At 47.1% G+C, this 13,011-nt stretch overlaps 1 protein-coding gene across 1 annotated transcript in view; it reads left to right on the top strand.

Annotated features, from left to right (window-relative positions):
* ATP10A (ATPase phospholipid transporting 10A (putative)) overlaps nucleotides 1-13,011 on the top strand; it is a 158,954-nt gene that overhangs the window by 96,446 nt on the left and 49,497 nt on the right. Inside the window, exons 6-7 of the mRNA XM_063126292.1 lie at nucleotides 2,070-2,203; nucleotides 4,799-5,051. Coding sequence (XP_062982362.1) covers nucleotides 2,070-2,203; nucleotides 4,799-5,051 — 387 coding nt within the window. The remainder of the gene's footprint in view (nucleotides 1-2,069; nucleotides 2,204-4,798; nucleotides 5,052-13,011) is intronic.

The following is a 13,011-nucleotide window of genomic DNA, read 5'->3' as shown; positions in this document are numbered from 1 at the left end:
AGGCAAGTGAGAAGGTCCTCTGCGGAAGACCTCAGAGTGCCGGCAGGCTGGTATGAGAGAAGAGGGTCCTTCAGATAACTTGGTCCCAAACCATTTAGTGCTTTAAAGGTTAAAACCAGCACTTAAAATTGGGCACAGTATCAGTGTCACATGTGTATTCCAGGAGCATGAAGCACTGGCTGAGAGGATTTTGGGGGAGACCATAAAAGCTGGCTGGTGTTGGGGGGACTCTTTTTCCACCAAAAATCCTCAAATCAGTTTAATCTAAAAACTTCCTACTATTTAAAAAAAAAATTAAAAAATCTCACAGCATTTCTGAGTTAATCAAAAGTGAGCAAGAGATGACTCACTCTATAAAAATAGATTTTATAATACATACCAACTGGCTGCAAAGATGTGGATAAACTTGTAAAGAAGTGGCCGAGAATGCATTTCCAATGCCCTTATAATCCCCATTTTTGTAAGACATGGGTCATAGGGTAACACTGTCCAGCCATAGGCTCCCTTTACACACATGATTATAAACCTAATCATGTGGTCACTGCTGCTTTTTTCTTGGGATGCTATCCAGTGGTAGTTACAGGAGGAAATATACTAATCAGATTACAAGAGGAGAGGGGAGCAGGCAGTCCGCAGATCCATCAAGCCCCTCCCCCTTGAGGAATCCCCGCTGTTATCTCTATACCTATAAAGCCTTACACGGCTTGGGACCACAATACCTGACGGAACGCCTCTCCCAACATGAACCTACACATACAGTACGCTCTGAGGGAAGCTCAGAGGATGACAACAAGGGAGGGGGCCTTTTCAGTGGTGCCCCCCCCCCAATTATGGAACGATCTCCCCGATGAGGCTCGCCTGGCACCAACATTGTTATCTTTTCGGCGCCAGATCTAGACTTTTCTCTTCTCCTAGGCGTTTAACAGCATGCTGTATGTTGAGCTTTCTAACTGACCCCAGATCAATATCTCTTTAAACAGATACTGTCTTTGTATATTATTTGTTTTATGTTTTTCCATGTTTAAAATTTTGTATATCTGTTTTCTTAAATGTTCAATGTTTAAATCTTTGTAAACTGCCTAGAGAGCTTCGGCTATGGAGCAGTATATAAATGAATAATAATTAATAATTAATTAATAATAATAGTAATAATACATCTCCAGACACAGATTGGAAATAACAGCAAAACATCCCCAACTGAGCCTGTGTCTGGAGCACAGGCTGTCTCAGTCACAGTGGCTTTGCTCACAGAGTGGCTTCCCCAGAAGGAGAATCCAGCACACAGAAAAGCATCTCCAGCTGAGTCAACTCGGTTGTAATAACTTCATTGTGTGTTGTCCTCCATGGAAGCCACCATGCAGGGAAGTAGGATCGTGAGTGACACCCTGGCCACACAAATTGACCAGGAACCAAATGACATCAGGGAGCCATTCAGGCCATAGAAGGCTGGGTTAGGGGTCATTCAGGCCCCCATCCCAATTCAGTTGCCCATTTCCTGGGTTGCAAGGACCAACATAATCATCCACACCCATTTAGTTGCAATATTCAGATATGTTCCACAATTGCATGGCATAGTACTATAGGAAAACAGCTCCAACAACAGAGGTGGACAGGTGTGCCTCCATGTGTCGGGCACTTTGTTTTACAGCAAGTGTCGTGCTGGGCTTTTAAACTGCTGCTATTTTTAGTTTTGCAACTGGATTTTTTGTTTGTATTTCAGAAATTTGTCTATATTGTTTAAATTATGTTTGTAAGCCATCTTGTGGTGGGGATGGGGGACATTTTGCCCTGAAAGATGCCATGTAAAAAATTTTTTAAAAAACTGTTTCAAATAATTTTCTCAGTTCTGAACATTTTAAAGCCAGATAATTTTATTTATTTAATGTCAATGTGTACTCATGGCCAGAAAAGCAGCCTTTTTCAAGAGAGAAATGTTCCCTGATATAGGACAAAAGTGCAAGAAAGGGCAGAGCAGTACCATCTCTAAGGGAAAAGCACGTGCATTAAATATGTTGACTTTTCCACTTGATGTTTAATTTGTATTTCCGTCTCTCCCACCTGTCCCGCAGGTCATGGAATCTGGGTCTGGCAATACGATGACAAAAAGAAGCCTGTCTTTGATGTCCCCGGTCCCAATGGAAACTATTGGTCTCCAGTTCAAGCTGCATGTTATTTATTTTTGACAATGATCATAGTTTTTCAGGTAACAATGCGGCATATTATTGAGGCAGCTTTTAGTTGTTTCTGCCAATACCTAGTGCTTAAAAAAAATATGAAGTCTTCCTCAATTTAAGTAAATAAGGCTGCAATCTTGTACACACTTACCTGGGAGTGCGTTCCATTAAGCGGAGTAGACACATAAAGGATTGCACTTTTTAAAAATCATATTGTCCCAGGTCAAGCACTTTGATTGGCTTGTCCCATGGCAGTGAATGAGGTTTCTAAATGAATCCCTGCAACTGAGGGCCTGTTACCCTCACCAGCCGATTTTGCCTTTTCCCACTGTATATGTGGATTAGAGAATGCAGCTTATCCTCGCCTTGGGAGGCAGAGATATCCGAGATACTGCTGGTCGCTCCCCAATTCCAGCCTCTCCCCCACACACACACTTCAGCTTTTTGAGGTCTCTGTATGGCAGGAAGCAGTCAGTGGATCCCAAGAGAAGCTGTGTGGCTGACCAGCTAGCTGTCCAGGCCACACCAACATTTCTTGTGTTGTCCCTCCTAGGATAACATACGGATACATTTGGTTCTCACATGCACTTTTTTATCTGCTGCTGAAGAACTGGCAGCACTAGTGGGAGAGTGGGGAGGACCCTATCTTAGTGGCAGTGAACTCTGAGAAACTGAAGGGGCATCTGTATGATGCTGCTTTGGTAGCCGACTCCCTCAAAACCCCACAGCATCACCGCTGCAAGGCGGAATCAATAAAGTTACACGGCAAGAAGGAACGTAGGCAATCCGACCAGGAGCGCGGGCAGCGCTTCAGCTTGTGCAGCCAGCCCCTTGCCCTGTGTTCCTATTCTTACCTAGCACTTGGATACGGCCCTAGCAACACCCATTTGCTTAACCTGAACTGAGGCCACCATTGACAGGCGAAGAGACAATGTGGTGACCTCGGAGCAACTGAAAAAGCCGTGGTAAAAGAACACCGCGAAAAAGCACAGTTTCGGTGGGAAAAGCCCAGCGTGGCTGCGAGTTGGCGGCTGCGTCGTATGACAATGCAGCGCCACTGCACAGTCACTACAGGGTATAACGGGCATGTAGACAAGCCCTGAGAGGTGCCATGGATCGCTGCACTTTGGTATGGTCGCTACCCCAAGATGTAGTGATGGCCTCCATTTGGATGGCTTTAAAACGGGATTGGATAAATTCATGGAGGAGAAGGCTACCAATGGCTTCCAGTCCTGATGGCTGTGTATGGCATCTCCAGTATCAGAGGCAGTATGCCTATGCACACCAGTTGCTGGGGAGCATGGGTGAGAGGGTGCTGTTGCACTCATGTCCTACCAGTGGGTTTCCTGTGGGCAGCTGGTTGGCTGCTGTGTGAACAGAATGCTGGACTAGGTGGACTTTTAGCAAAGCGCTTCTTATGTTCTTATGATCCTTAAATGTCAAGGAAGAAATGCAATACTGCTTTGCATCAATGAGCTGTTAAGGAAATGGGGTCCTGTAGTGATGGGAAAAGAATTTTTTAGCTTTCTTTAGTGAGCAGCATTGGCTGAATTGGGTCCTTGCATGCCCATGTTGGCCCGGGTGCTGGCACAGGGCCTGTTTGGCACTGGCCCCATCACCTGTCTTTCTGTAAGTGGTCATTTGGGGGCCCTGGAGTTTGGACCTAAAGTCCAGCCTTTGCTATGCCACATTCAGCTGCAGCTACACCACTTTCTGAGTGCTTTACCAGCCTTTACTTTCCCCCTTTATCCTTGCCCCGAGGCGGGAAAGCTCACATCCGGGCCAAAGAGCACGTCCAACACCACCTGTTTCTGCCCTTCCATTCATCTCTAAGCTGCAGGTGCTCTGTGGCTTTCTCACAGGGCAGGGCAGGGCCCCTCCACAAGCAGCACGTTACCAAGAATATCTCTACACGTTGGGGAATAATGCTTTTAGAAGGAAAATCGTCGTCCGCTGTGAATAAGGTCTTTTGTGGGGTTTTAGAAGATCCATGGGAAAATGCTCAAAAAAAAAATCTTTGGAAAAAAACCCTTTTACTGTAACACTTTGCTCAGCAATTACGAAAAGTGTGGTTCATTTGCACAGAAACTACCACTGAAAAGATTGCTTTCTGCACAGAACTGCACTATGTTCCCTTGATTCAATTCTTGTTGGAGAGCTAATTTAGAAGCCTTGTGTATATAGATAAATTTTGAGGACTGTTAATTCAGATTTTTTTTTCTTTTTGCAAAATCTTTTGTGCTGGCACGATTCCGACTGCACACTCTCTTTCCCCACCGCCTCCACCCCTTACAACCGTTTCCTTCTTCTTTTCCTAGCTTCTTTCAAGCTCATCTTATTACCCTGAAAACATTTGCTTCTCTCCAAGCTTTGATAATAATACCACTCGGCATAATTATGGATATCAACTCTACAACTGCTCCATAGGCTTTCCTAATCTGTCACAGTAAACCTTTGCAGATCTTCTAATAACTTTACAATGTTGGCTTTAAGTCAGGCTATATAAATTCTGAAAAGGTACAGTATAATGCTGCAATTTTCATCACAAGTTGATTCAATTACACATCGTTTCCACCACCTTTGGTTTTTTTCTGTTAATGACCCCGCGTTTTTATGCATTTCAGGTTCTCATTCCAATTTCTTTGTATGTCTCCATTGAAATCGTTAAAGTATGCCAAGTATTTTTTATTCATCAAGATAAGGATTTATTTGATGAAGAGACAGACCTCCAACTTCAGTGTCGAGCTTTGAACATCACAGAAGACTTAGGGCAGATTCAGTACATATTTTCAGACAAGACTGGGACTCTGACCGAGAATAAAATGGTTTTCCGAAGGTGCACCGTTTCTGGCATAGAATATTCCCACGATGCGAATGGTAGGCATAACACCTTTTCATTTAATTTCATGCCTGTGGCATTCACTCTCCTCTTAAAGAAACTACGGTATTATGTTCAACGTGTAAACAACCCGAAAGGAGTTCAACCATGCAATGCAGGGATGTTGAACTTCTTTCAGCATGAGAGGTGAATTCCATTTGAGAGAAGCTCTCGGAGGCTGCGTTCCAGTGGTGGGTGGGGCTAAAGGCAAAAGGGGCGGGGCCAAAAATACCAGCAGATTTTAGTTGAAAGCTGTTAATGGCAGTAACCAACCCTTAGGAGAGGCATTTCAACCTTTTAGAATAGTGAGGGAAACAGAAGAACAGCCAGGAAACTATCAAACAATGGGTGGTTGGGGGAAACTGAGGGCTTTGCTAGACCAGGGGTTAGCCCGGACTGACACCCGGGCTCGCCCCTGTGCATCCAGATGACGCACAGGGGCTCCTGGGGTCAGGCAGGGGTCAACTTTGCCTGGCCCCTGGGTAACAGGCACCACTTTGGGCCCGCTATTTCCGCGGTCCTGGACAAAGCCCGGGACCGCGGAAGGTCTAGCCTGTTCCACAGCTTTTCCCAGCTACGCCGCTTATTCGCACATAGCCGGGAGAAGCTGGGCCCATCAGGGCAGAGAGAGAGATCGGAGCTGAGGGTAGGGGGAGAGATCGGGGACAGGGGGGAAGATCGGAGCTGGGGGCAGGGGGGAAGATCAGAACTGGGGGCGGTGGGGAGCAGGGAGAACTTTTTCTAAAAAAAATACTTACCTAAGCACACGAGCGATCATGCGCATCCGGCTCCTTTAAAAATAAAAAAATGGCAGACGCTACGGGGCTTTCCTGCAGCCCGTCACGTCTGCCATGTGGATAGGAGTGACAGCCTGTGCTACTTCTAGCGCGGGCTGGCTCCTCCTCACCACCGGATTATCAGGTAGGTCTAGCAAAGCCCTGAGTGGGGCCATCTAGGAAACCCTGGAGGACTGGATTGGGTTCCTGGGATAGCCACATTGGGTCCCTAGGCCTGAGGTTCTTCATTGTATGATGACAGTGAGAAATATTATCTACTGCTTTGTAGGACTAGCCATGCTCACAGAATGTAAAGAGGGTGGCTTGAGGAAAATGGATCAAGCCCAGCCTCTGACTTGAACTCAGTTCCATGGAAATCAGTGGGAAGGACTGGTGGACACCAGTAGTTGGTGTGTGACAGTTTACCAGAGCTCAGTGGTACGCTGACTGCTTGGCATCCTAGGCATCCCTAGCTTGAAAGAATCTCAGGAAGCAGGGCTGTGAAAGGCCTCTCCTGAGACCTTGGAAAGCTACTATTAGGCAGATTACCAGCCTGGATTGACTAACAGAGCTTGTTCAGACAACACACTAAGCTGTGGCTAGGGCGCTAACCCTTTTGCAGCTAACGGTTAGCGAGTGTGTTTAAACTGTGGTTATGTAGCCACCATGGTTAGGAATGGTTCACACGACACACTAATTCAGTGTTCATGCTAGACGCTAAGCCATAATGTGTAGGTCAAACAGCTTAACCACTGTGACTTAGCGTATTATCTGAACAGGGTCACAGTCTGGCTCACTGTGAGGCAGCATCATTGTCTCCCTCTCCAAACACTTTGACCTATCCATGTTTGAGGCTGTACCACCCCCACCCCCCACCAGGAATAATGGTTACACAGTCTATATCCCTGTACTTTCCCCAACGCCTAAATGTTTTGGACTGCAGCCCCGAGCATTCCTGACCATTGGCCATGTTGGCTGGGGCTGGTGGGAGTTAAAGTCCAAAACATCTGGAGGGCACCAGGGTGCAGAAGGCTGCTGTACCGTTCGGTGTTATTTAACATTACTTTCTCCAGCCCAAACGCCAACTGCAGCCCTTTTTTTTTGCCCCTAGGGTTAAGCCTTAGCTGCCTCCTTTCTCTGATTACTTCCCCATCACCACCAGGGATTATACTCACAGCACACTTGCCAGAGTTGTGGTCGGCCTCCTCTCGAACGTTATTTTCATCGGCGCAGAACAGTTGACAGCAGTTGAACAGCATGAATGCCTCAGAAGGACGTTTGCACAGAGCAGAAGCCTACACTTCTCGCGCTGTTAAGGTTTTCCCCTCTAATTCCCACAGCATGAGATAGAATTTTAAAATTATAGAGAGCTATTCCGGAGGAAAGAAGTCCCTGGCATCTTAACCATCTCCACTTGGACTGCCTGGATTCTTTCGTATTTACACAAGCAAAACAAAATCAAATCACTCTTGCCTTGCCCTCTGTACAGACTCAGTGACGTCTGGGCAGAGCTGTCTGCTGCATTTTACGGTGCGATAAATCAGCAGAGAAAGGGCTCCCTGAGATTTCATGTTAATTTCTTCACAATTTCCTTCCAGCCAATTTAAAGTTATACGGCCCCATCCTACATCTAGTCAGATATAAAAACACAATGGTGACCATATGAAAAGGAGGACAGGGCTCCTGTATCTTTAACAGTTGTATTGAAAAGGGAATTTCAGCAGGTGCCATTTGTATATATGGGGAACCTGGTGAAATACCCTCTTCATCACAACAATTAAAGCTGCAGGTGCCTTGCCCTCTTTTAAATCTGGTCACTCTAGTATAGCTCCTGCAGCTTTAACTGTTGTGATGAGGAGGGAATTTCACCAGTTTCTCCCTATATACAAATGACATCTGCTGAAATTCCCTTTTCTATGCAGCTGTTAAAGATACAGAAGCCCTGTCCTCCTTTTCATAGGGTCACCCTAAATAACATGCAATTCATATTTAACTAACATCTCACTGATTCAATGCTATACCATTACAATCAGGGTCAGTACAGGTTTGCCCTGGGACCGTTCCAGCCCCACCCCACCCGACCATCTACAGGCACCTCCTGCAAGCTTCCTGGGGACAGTGGGATCAGCAGTGGAGCCACAGTGATCAGCAGAAAGTATCAGAGGTGCACTGGCTCCATAGATACTCCATAGAGTAACGCAGGGTGGGGTGGCTTGAGCCCCCATCAGTCCCACCAGAATTCCTCTGGTCCCTAGGTTGAGCCCAGAAGCAGTCTGAGAAAATTAAGACGGTGTTTGCTGTCTCCTTGCCTGATGTTCCTCTTCAGAGCAACAGGCCAATAAAAGAAGAGAGGAGGTTGTTTGTTTGTTTGTTTTAATTAAAAAGGAAGGCCAGCATCTTTGGCCCCAGGCATTTGTCTCACCCTGCTGAGTCTTGACTTCTTTACGATAAGGCCACAAACTCAAAGCAGCAACAAAGCCATCCATTAAAATCAATAAAGGGGTTTCACCCAGCTAGAGCGGCAGGAATATAGGAACAGGTGGCACTTTAAAAAATGTGCAGGGGGAGGGAATTTCACATTTCTACACATTACAATGGAAGGAAAGTGTGCATTTAGGTGTGCCCGCTTTTAAAAATGGCACACCTAAATGCTCAGTTTCCCCATTCAAACAAACAAACAAACAAACAAGAAAGCTCGCAATTGGGAATGAGAATGAGGAGGACCGAGCTTCAAGGTGGAACTTGGAGAGCCTCAACAAGCTCAAGCCTGACTGACTTGCCCAACTTTCCTTTTTAACGCCATAAAGTATGTGTACCTAAGAACAAAATGGCCACACTGGAAAACAAAACACTTGTCACTTGGATACAGCTACTAGGGGCGTATGAGAATTTCATTTTTGCTCACAAAACATGTGAGTAGGCCCTGTTCAAAGCCCCAGATGTGAGCATGTGTCTGCAAAAAAACAAAAATTGTGAATTGTCAAACGCATGCTTGCATTCGTTTCATTTCTAATCCCCACTTTGATTTTTGCAAAATTCCTAATTTGCGCAACTTCCCTCAGTAGATGGAAGCGATCCTGCTTTAGTCTATGCAGGGAATTGGCGCAAATTTCGAGACATTTGCACTAATCTCCTGTTTGGTTTGCGCAAATTTCCCATTTGCGCAGAAGAAGTAGTGATGGCAAATCAGGCATGAGACGAGCAGTAAGACAATGTCTGAAGAATCCTAGCAATCTTGAACAGCCCCTCCCTGTCTAGGGGCCATATTTGTTTAGAACCTCTGATGAAGAAACCTTAGCAGATATTAGAGTGCCAGTAAAGGACCGTAGCAGCTGAATGTGTGAGGAACCCATGGTTGAGGGCGTTTGGGAACATTAGGCCTGAGGATGTTTTAACATGTTGGCAGATATGCAGCCAAATTAGAAATGAAGCAAAAGTGTTTAAATAACTGATATTCAAAATGAGCTGTCTTAAAAACACTTGGGCCAGATTACGGGCGTTACTAGACGAGGCTGTAGCGCGCGTTACCTTCCGCAGCCACGTCGAGGCTTCCAGATGACGTTCACGAGGATCCGCCGTTATCCCGCGGTGAAGCCTCTTTCTCCCGACTTTAAAAAAGTGAGTTGTAGTGCGCCTTTTCCTGCTGTCCCGCGGTAATTTGGAGTACGTGTGGGAGGATGTGAGGTCACTGCGGTCGGCACTGGTCAGGAAAAGGCGTGCTAAGGGGAGTGGTCAGCGGCTTCGGTCAAGCCGCCTCCGCCATTTGCGCGCAGTCCGCCAGCTGGGGCAGCGCGGCGGAGCGGCTTTTTTTTTTTATTTCCCCAGTGACAGTTTGCGCAGGAACGGAGGACCGGAAAAGTGGCTGGTGACTCCTTGCGGTGGGCAGCTACCGTGGCCGCATAATGGCGGTGCTGTACGCTGCCTGTTAGTGTGGGTACCAGGCTGGCAGAGGGCAGAGCTGTTTGTGGGCTGCTGCCATGGCTACGGCCAGATGTGGGTTGGCTCCTTGGGATGGGGCACAGGGCACAGAGGCGGTCATCGCCGCCGACACCTCAGAGGCATGATGGGAGATGTAGGCACAGTGGCCATGCAGACGATTGACCTCGGGTCATATGACACCCGCCACGACCCCCATCAGGAAGTGAGCGCATCAATGTTGACCCTCAACAGCACCAGCAGCACTTCAGCTGGCACTGGCACTGCCGCCGCTGCCGCCGCCAGGGCCGGCGGCGGCATCGCTGACGGCTGCGCAAGTTTGCGGTCTTTCGGACGTGCGCAAACCGTGCAGCGAGCGAAAAAAAAAACCGCGGCAATCAGGCCGGTGTGGCTGCGCAACCGTGCTCGCGGCGGCAGCAGCACAACCGGCGCAAACTTCCGCCATAAATCGAAGGCAGGTGTGGATGATGAGGCGTCACGGCTGAACGGGAAAAGCCGCTTTCACCGCTCCTCAACGACGGAACACCCGGTACGTCTAGCAACGCCCCTACACTACTGCTTTAAAGCGCTTTATAACAGTTTTATAGCGCTTTAAAGCAGTAGTGTAGATCCGGCCTTAGGTGCAGGTGACCCTATTCACCTCATACATGCTAATCCAGCAGACAGAAGTAAGGGTTCTTGCTTCGTGGAATACACACTGCCTTGGATCCCAAGATAGGTTAAGGAAGTTCACAGTCAGAAAAAAATCCATCCCCTCCTCCTACCATGCCTCCTGTGACCATCTTTGACCCCAAAAAGCCTCTGAGGAAGGTTGGGGGGACCTCCTGAACAAATTAGGATGGGAGCTGCAAGGTGAAAGAGGACACAGGAAACTTCTATAAACTTCCTTAAATTAACATCTCTTACAATCTGAACCCAGTTTGAACTCAGATCACACACCCCTCCCCCAGCCCAGCCCACCTTGTTCAAGGTTGCCCACTCCAGAGAAGATTTGGGGGAGCAGAAGTGGCTGCAAGGAAGTTTCCTTCCATGAACTTCCTTCTGTTAACTTAATTTAGGATCCAAGCCATTAAGATGACCACACGCACACCCGCCCCTACCGACATATATACAGATAAATATGTAAAAATGTTGAATAATAGTCGTCTGTGGAAATTAACTTTGTTCCCCCGTTACTTTTTCTGGTTCTGAAAGACTCGTGCCATTTTGCTCCCAATAAAGAGCCTTCTGTTTGGGGAAAGTCCAGAAACATCAGACGTCAAGGAATAGAGCTGTTGACACTGGCAATTGGCCCACCGCACCTCTTATGAAATACAAGGTTCATAGAAAAGCTTTTGGTGGGGCAGGGGAGGGAGTCGGGATGGGCAGGTAGAGGGAATGTAATGTCCCAAGTTGGTGAATTCTTAAAAGGGTGGCGGGACCTTTCGTCATTTTTAAAGCCTATGAAATTCTTGCCCTGGCTGCGAGGAATGTTTGCATCTTCCGTGGAAGAAAGGGTGTTGCCTCCAAAGCCCTGGGTCTTTTTTGTTGATCTTGCTTGTGAAAAGTCAGCATCAGTTTGTATTTGAAGGGCTGTCGGGTCCAATTCCTTTTTAAAACAAACGAGCCATAACTATTGCTTCTCATCACCAGTTAGCATCAGAACAATGAGGCACACAGGTCACCTTGGCATAGTTTTTCCTACTATGTGGAGATTTAGGGCTCATCAACACCTAGAGCCCTTTCGAGACCCGGGAGAGGTGATCGCGAAGTTTTCTGCTTCAGCAATTGTCCCTCATGGGGCACATGCCAGCTAGTTTGCCCACAATTTCAGGAGAGCCGTTCCGGGGCAAATGTATTTTTTTAATGACTCCTGACCCTTGCGCAAGAGCAGAGTTGCGATCCTGCACGAAGATGAGTTTTTTCAAAACACACACACACTAGGTGCTGAAAGACTCCGAGACCCATCCAGAACATGTCAACAATGCTCTCCCCTCTTACCCCCTGATAGCCATGGGCTTGCTCCGCTCAGCTGGTTGCTTGTTTGCTGAGCCTCGCTACTCATGAGGAACAGCAACAGCTTTGAAAGGGGTGGGCACACCATCTGCGCACCTTGGGATTTTTGCAAGAGCGGGGGAGAAAATGGGGAAAAAGCTGTCATCAATATCCCGGGAAAACTGAAGGGTCGTCCCTAGATCACTGCGGGATCATCTGTGCATCATGTGGAGCAGTAGGGACGACCTCGATACTATTCTGGAATAAACAGCTGGTGTGGATTAGGCCTTACTGTATTTGTATTCAAACTGAAAGAAATTTATTTATTTATTGCATTTCTATACTGCCTAATGGCCAAAGCTCTCTAAATTACTTCTAAATTTCCATATATATATATATATATATATATATATATATATATATATTTAGCACGTGGAAATTTTATGCAAACGTGTGTCCCTTTTTGACGATGTGTTTCCTCTTTTTTGGCAATTCATAAGTGGCCACCCTATGCAGCATACTGAGCCAGGAACAGGGTGTGGCTCTGGCCTTCTCAGGTTTGTGCCCCCTACCTGGCACCCCCAGCGCTGCCTGATCGCTAGCTCCGTAAACTAGAGTCGAAGCAGCGCCCAAGGATTTGGTTGTGGGGTACATAGATGCTGCAACAGTGCATACTGGAGAGGCACTGGATCTCATCCTCTTGCACGTCTGGAACCAGAGTCAACAAGACTGGCTGTTATTCTCTTGGGGCAGAGGCGGGCAGCTTGTTGCCCTCCAGATATTTTGGCCTAGAACTCCCAACAGCCCTAGCCAGCTGCAGCAGGAGGGACTGGTACAGGGTAGTTACTCTGATGGGAGGTTATTAAACCCTTCCCTTCCCTTTTTGCAATCAAACTCTTCCCCTTCCCCTCTCCTTCAGTGCTGTAGGTTAAAAAAAATAGGTGTCTGTATTCTGCTTGTTCTTTCCCCAGAAGAGCTAATAGAGCTTTTCACAAGGTGACTGTCATTGGGGGAAAAGCAGGGGGAAAGGCTTAAGTACTTCCTGCCCCTAGTGCAGCCTTCCCCAAGGTGGTGCCCTCCAGATGCTTTGGACTACAACTCACAGCATTCCTGACCATTGGCCATGCTGGCTGGTGCTCTTTGGAGTTGAAGTCCAAAACATCTGGAGGGCACCAGGTTGGGGAATTTTGCCTCAGAGCCTCTGCCCTGAGCTAATCCTACCTATGTGACTGATTTGATGCTTTTTTTAAAAAAAGACAAGTAGCAAATCTCC

Source organism: Elgaria multicarinata, chromosome 5 (genome assembly GCF_023053635.1).
Source record: "Elgaria multicarinata webbii isolate HBS135686 ecotype San Diego chromosome 5, rElgMul1.1.pri, whole genome shotgun sequence".
Taxonomy (NCBI): domain Eukaryota; kingdom Metazoa; phylum Chordata; class Lepidosauria; order Squamata; family Anguidae; genus Elgaria; species Elgaria multicarinata.
Note: the sequence above shows the minus strand (reverse complement) of the source record. Positions and strands in the feature narration are given on the sequence as shown.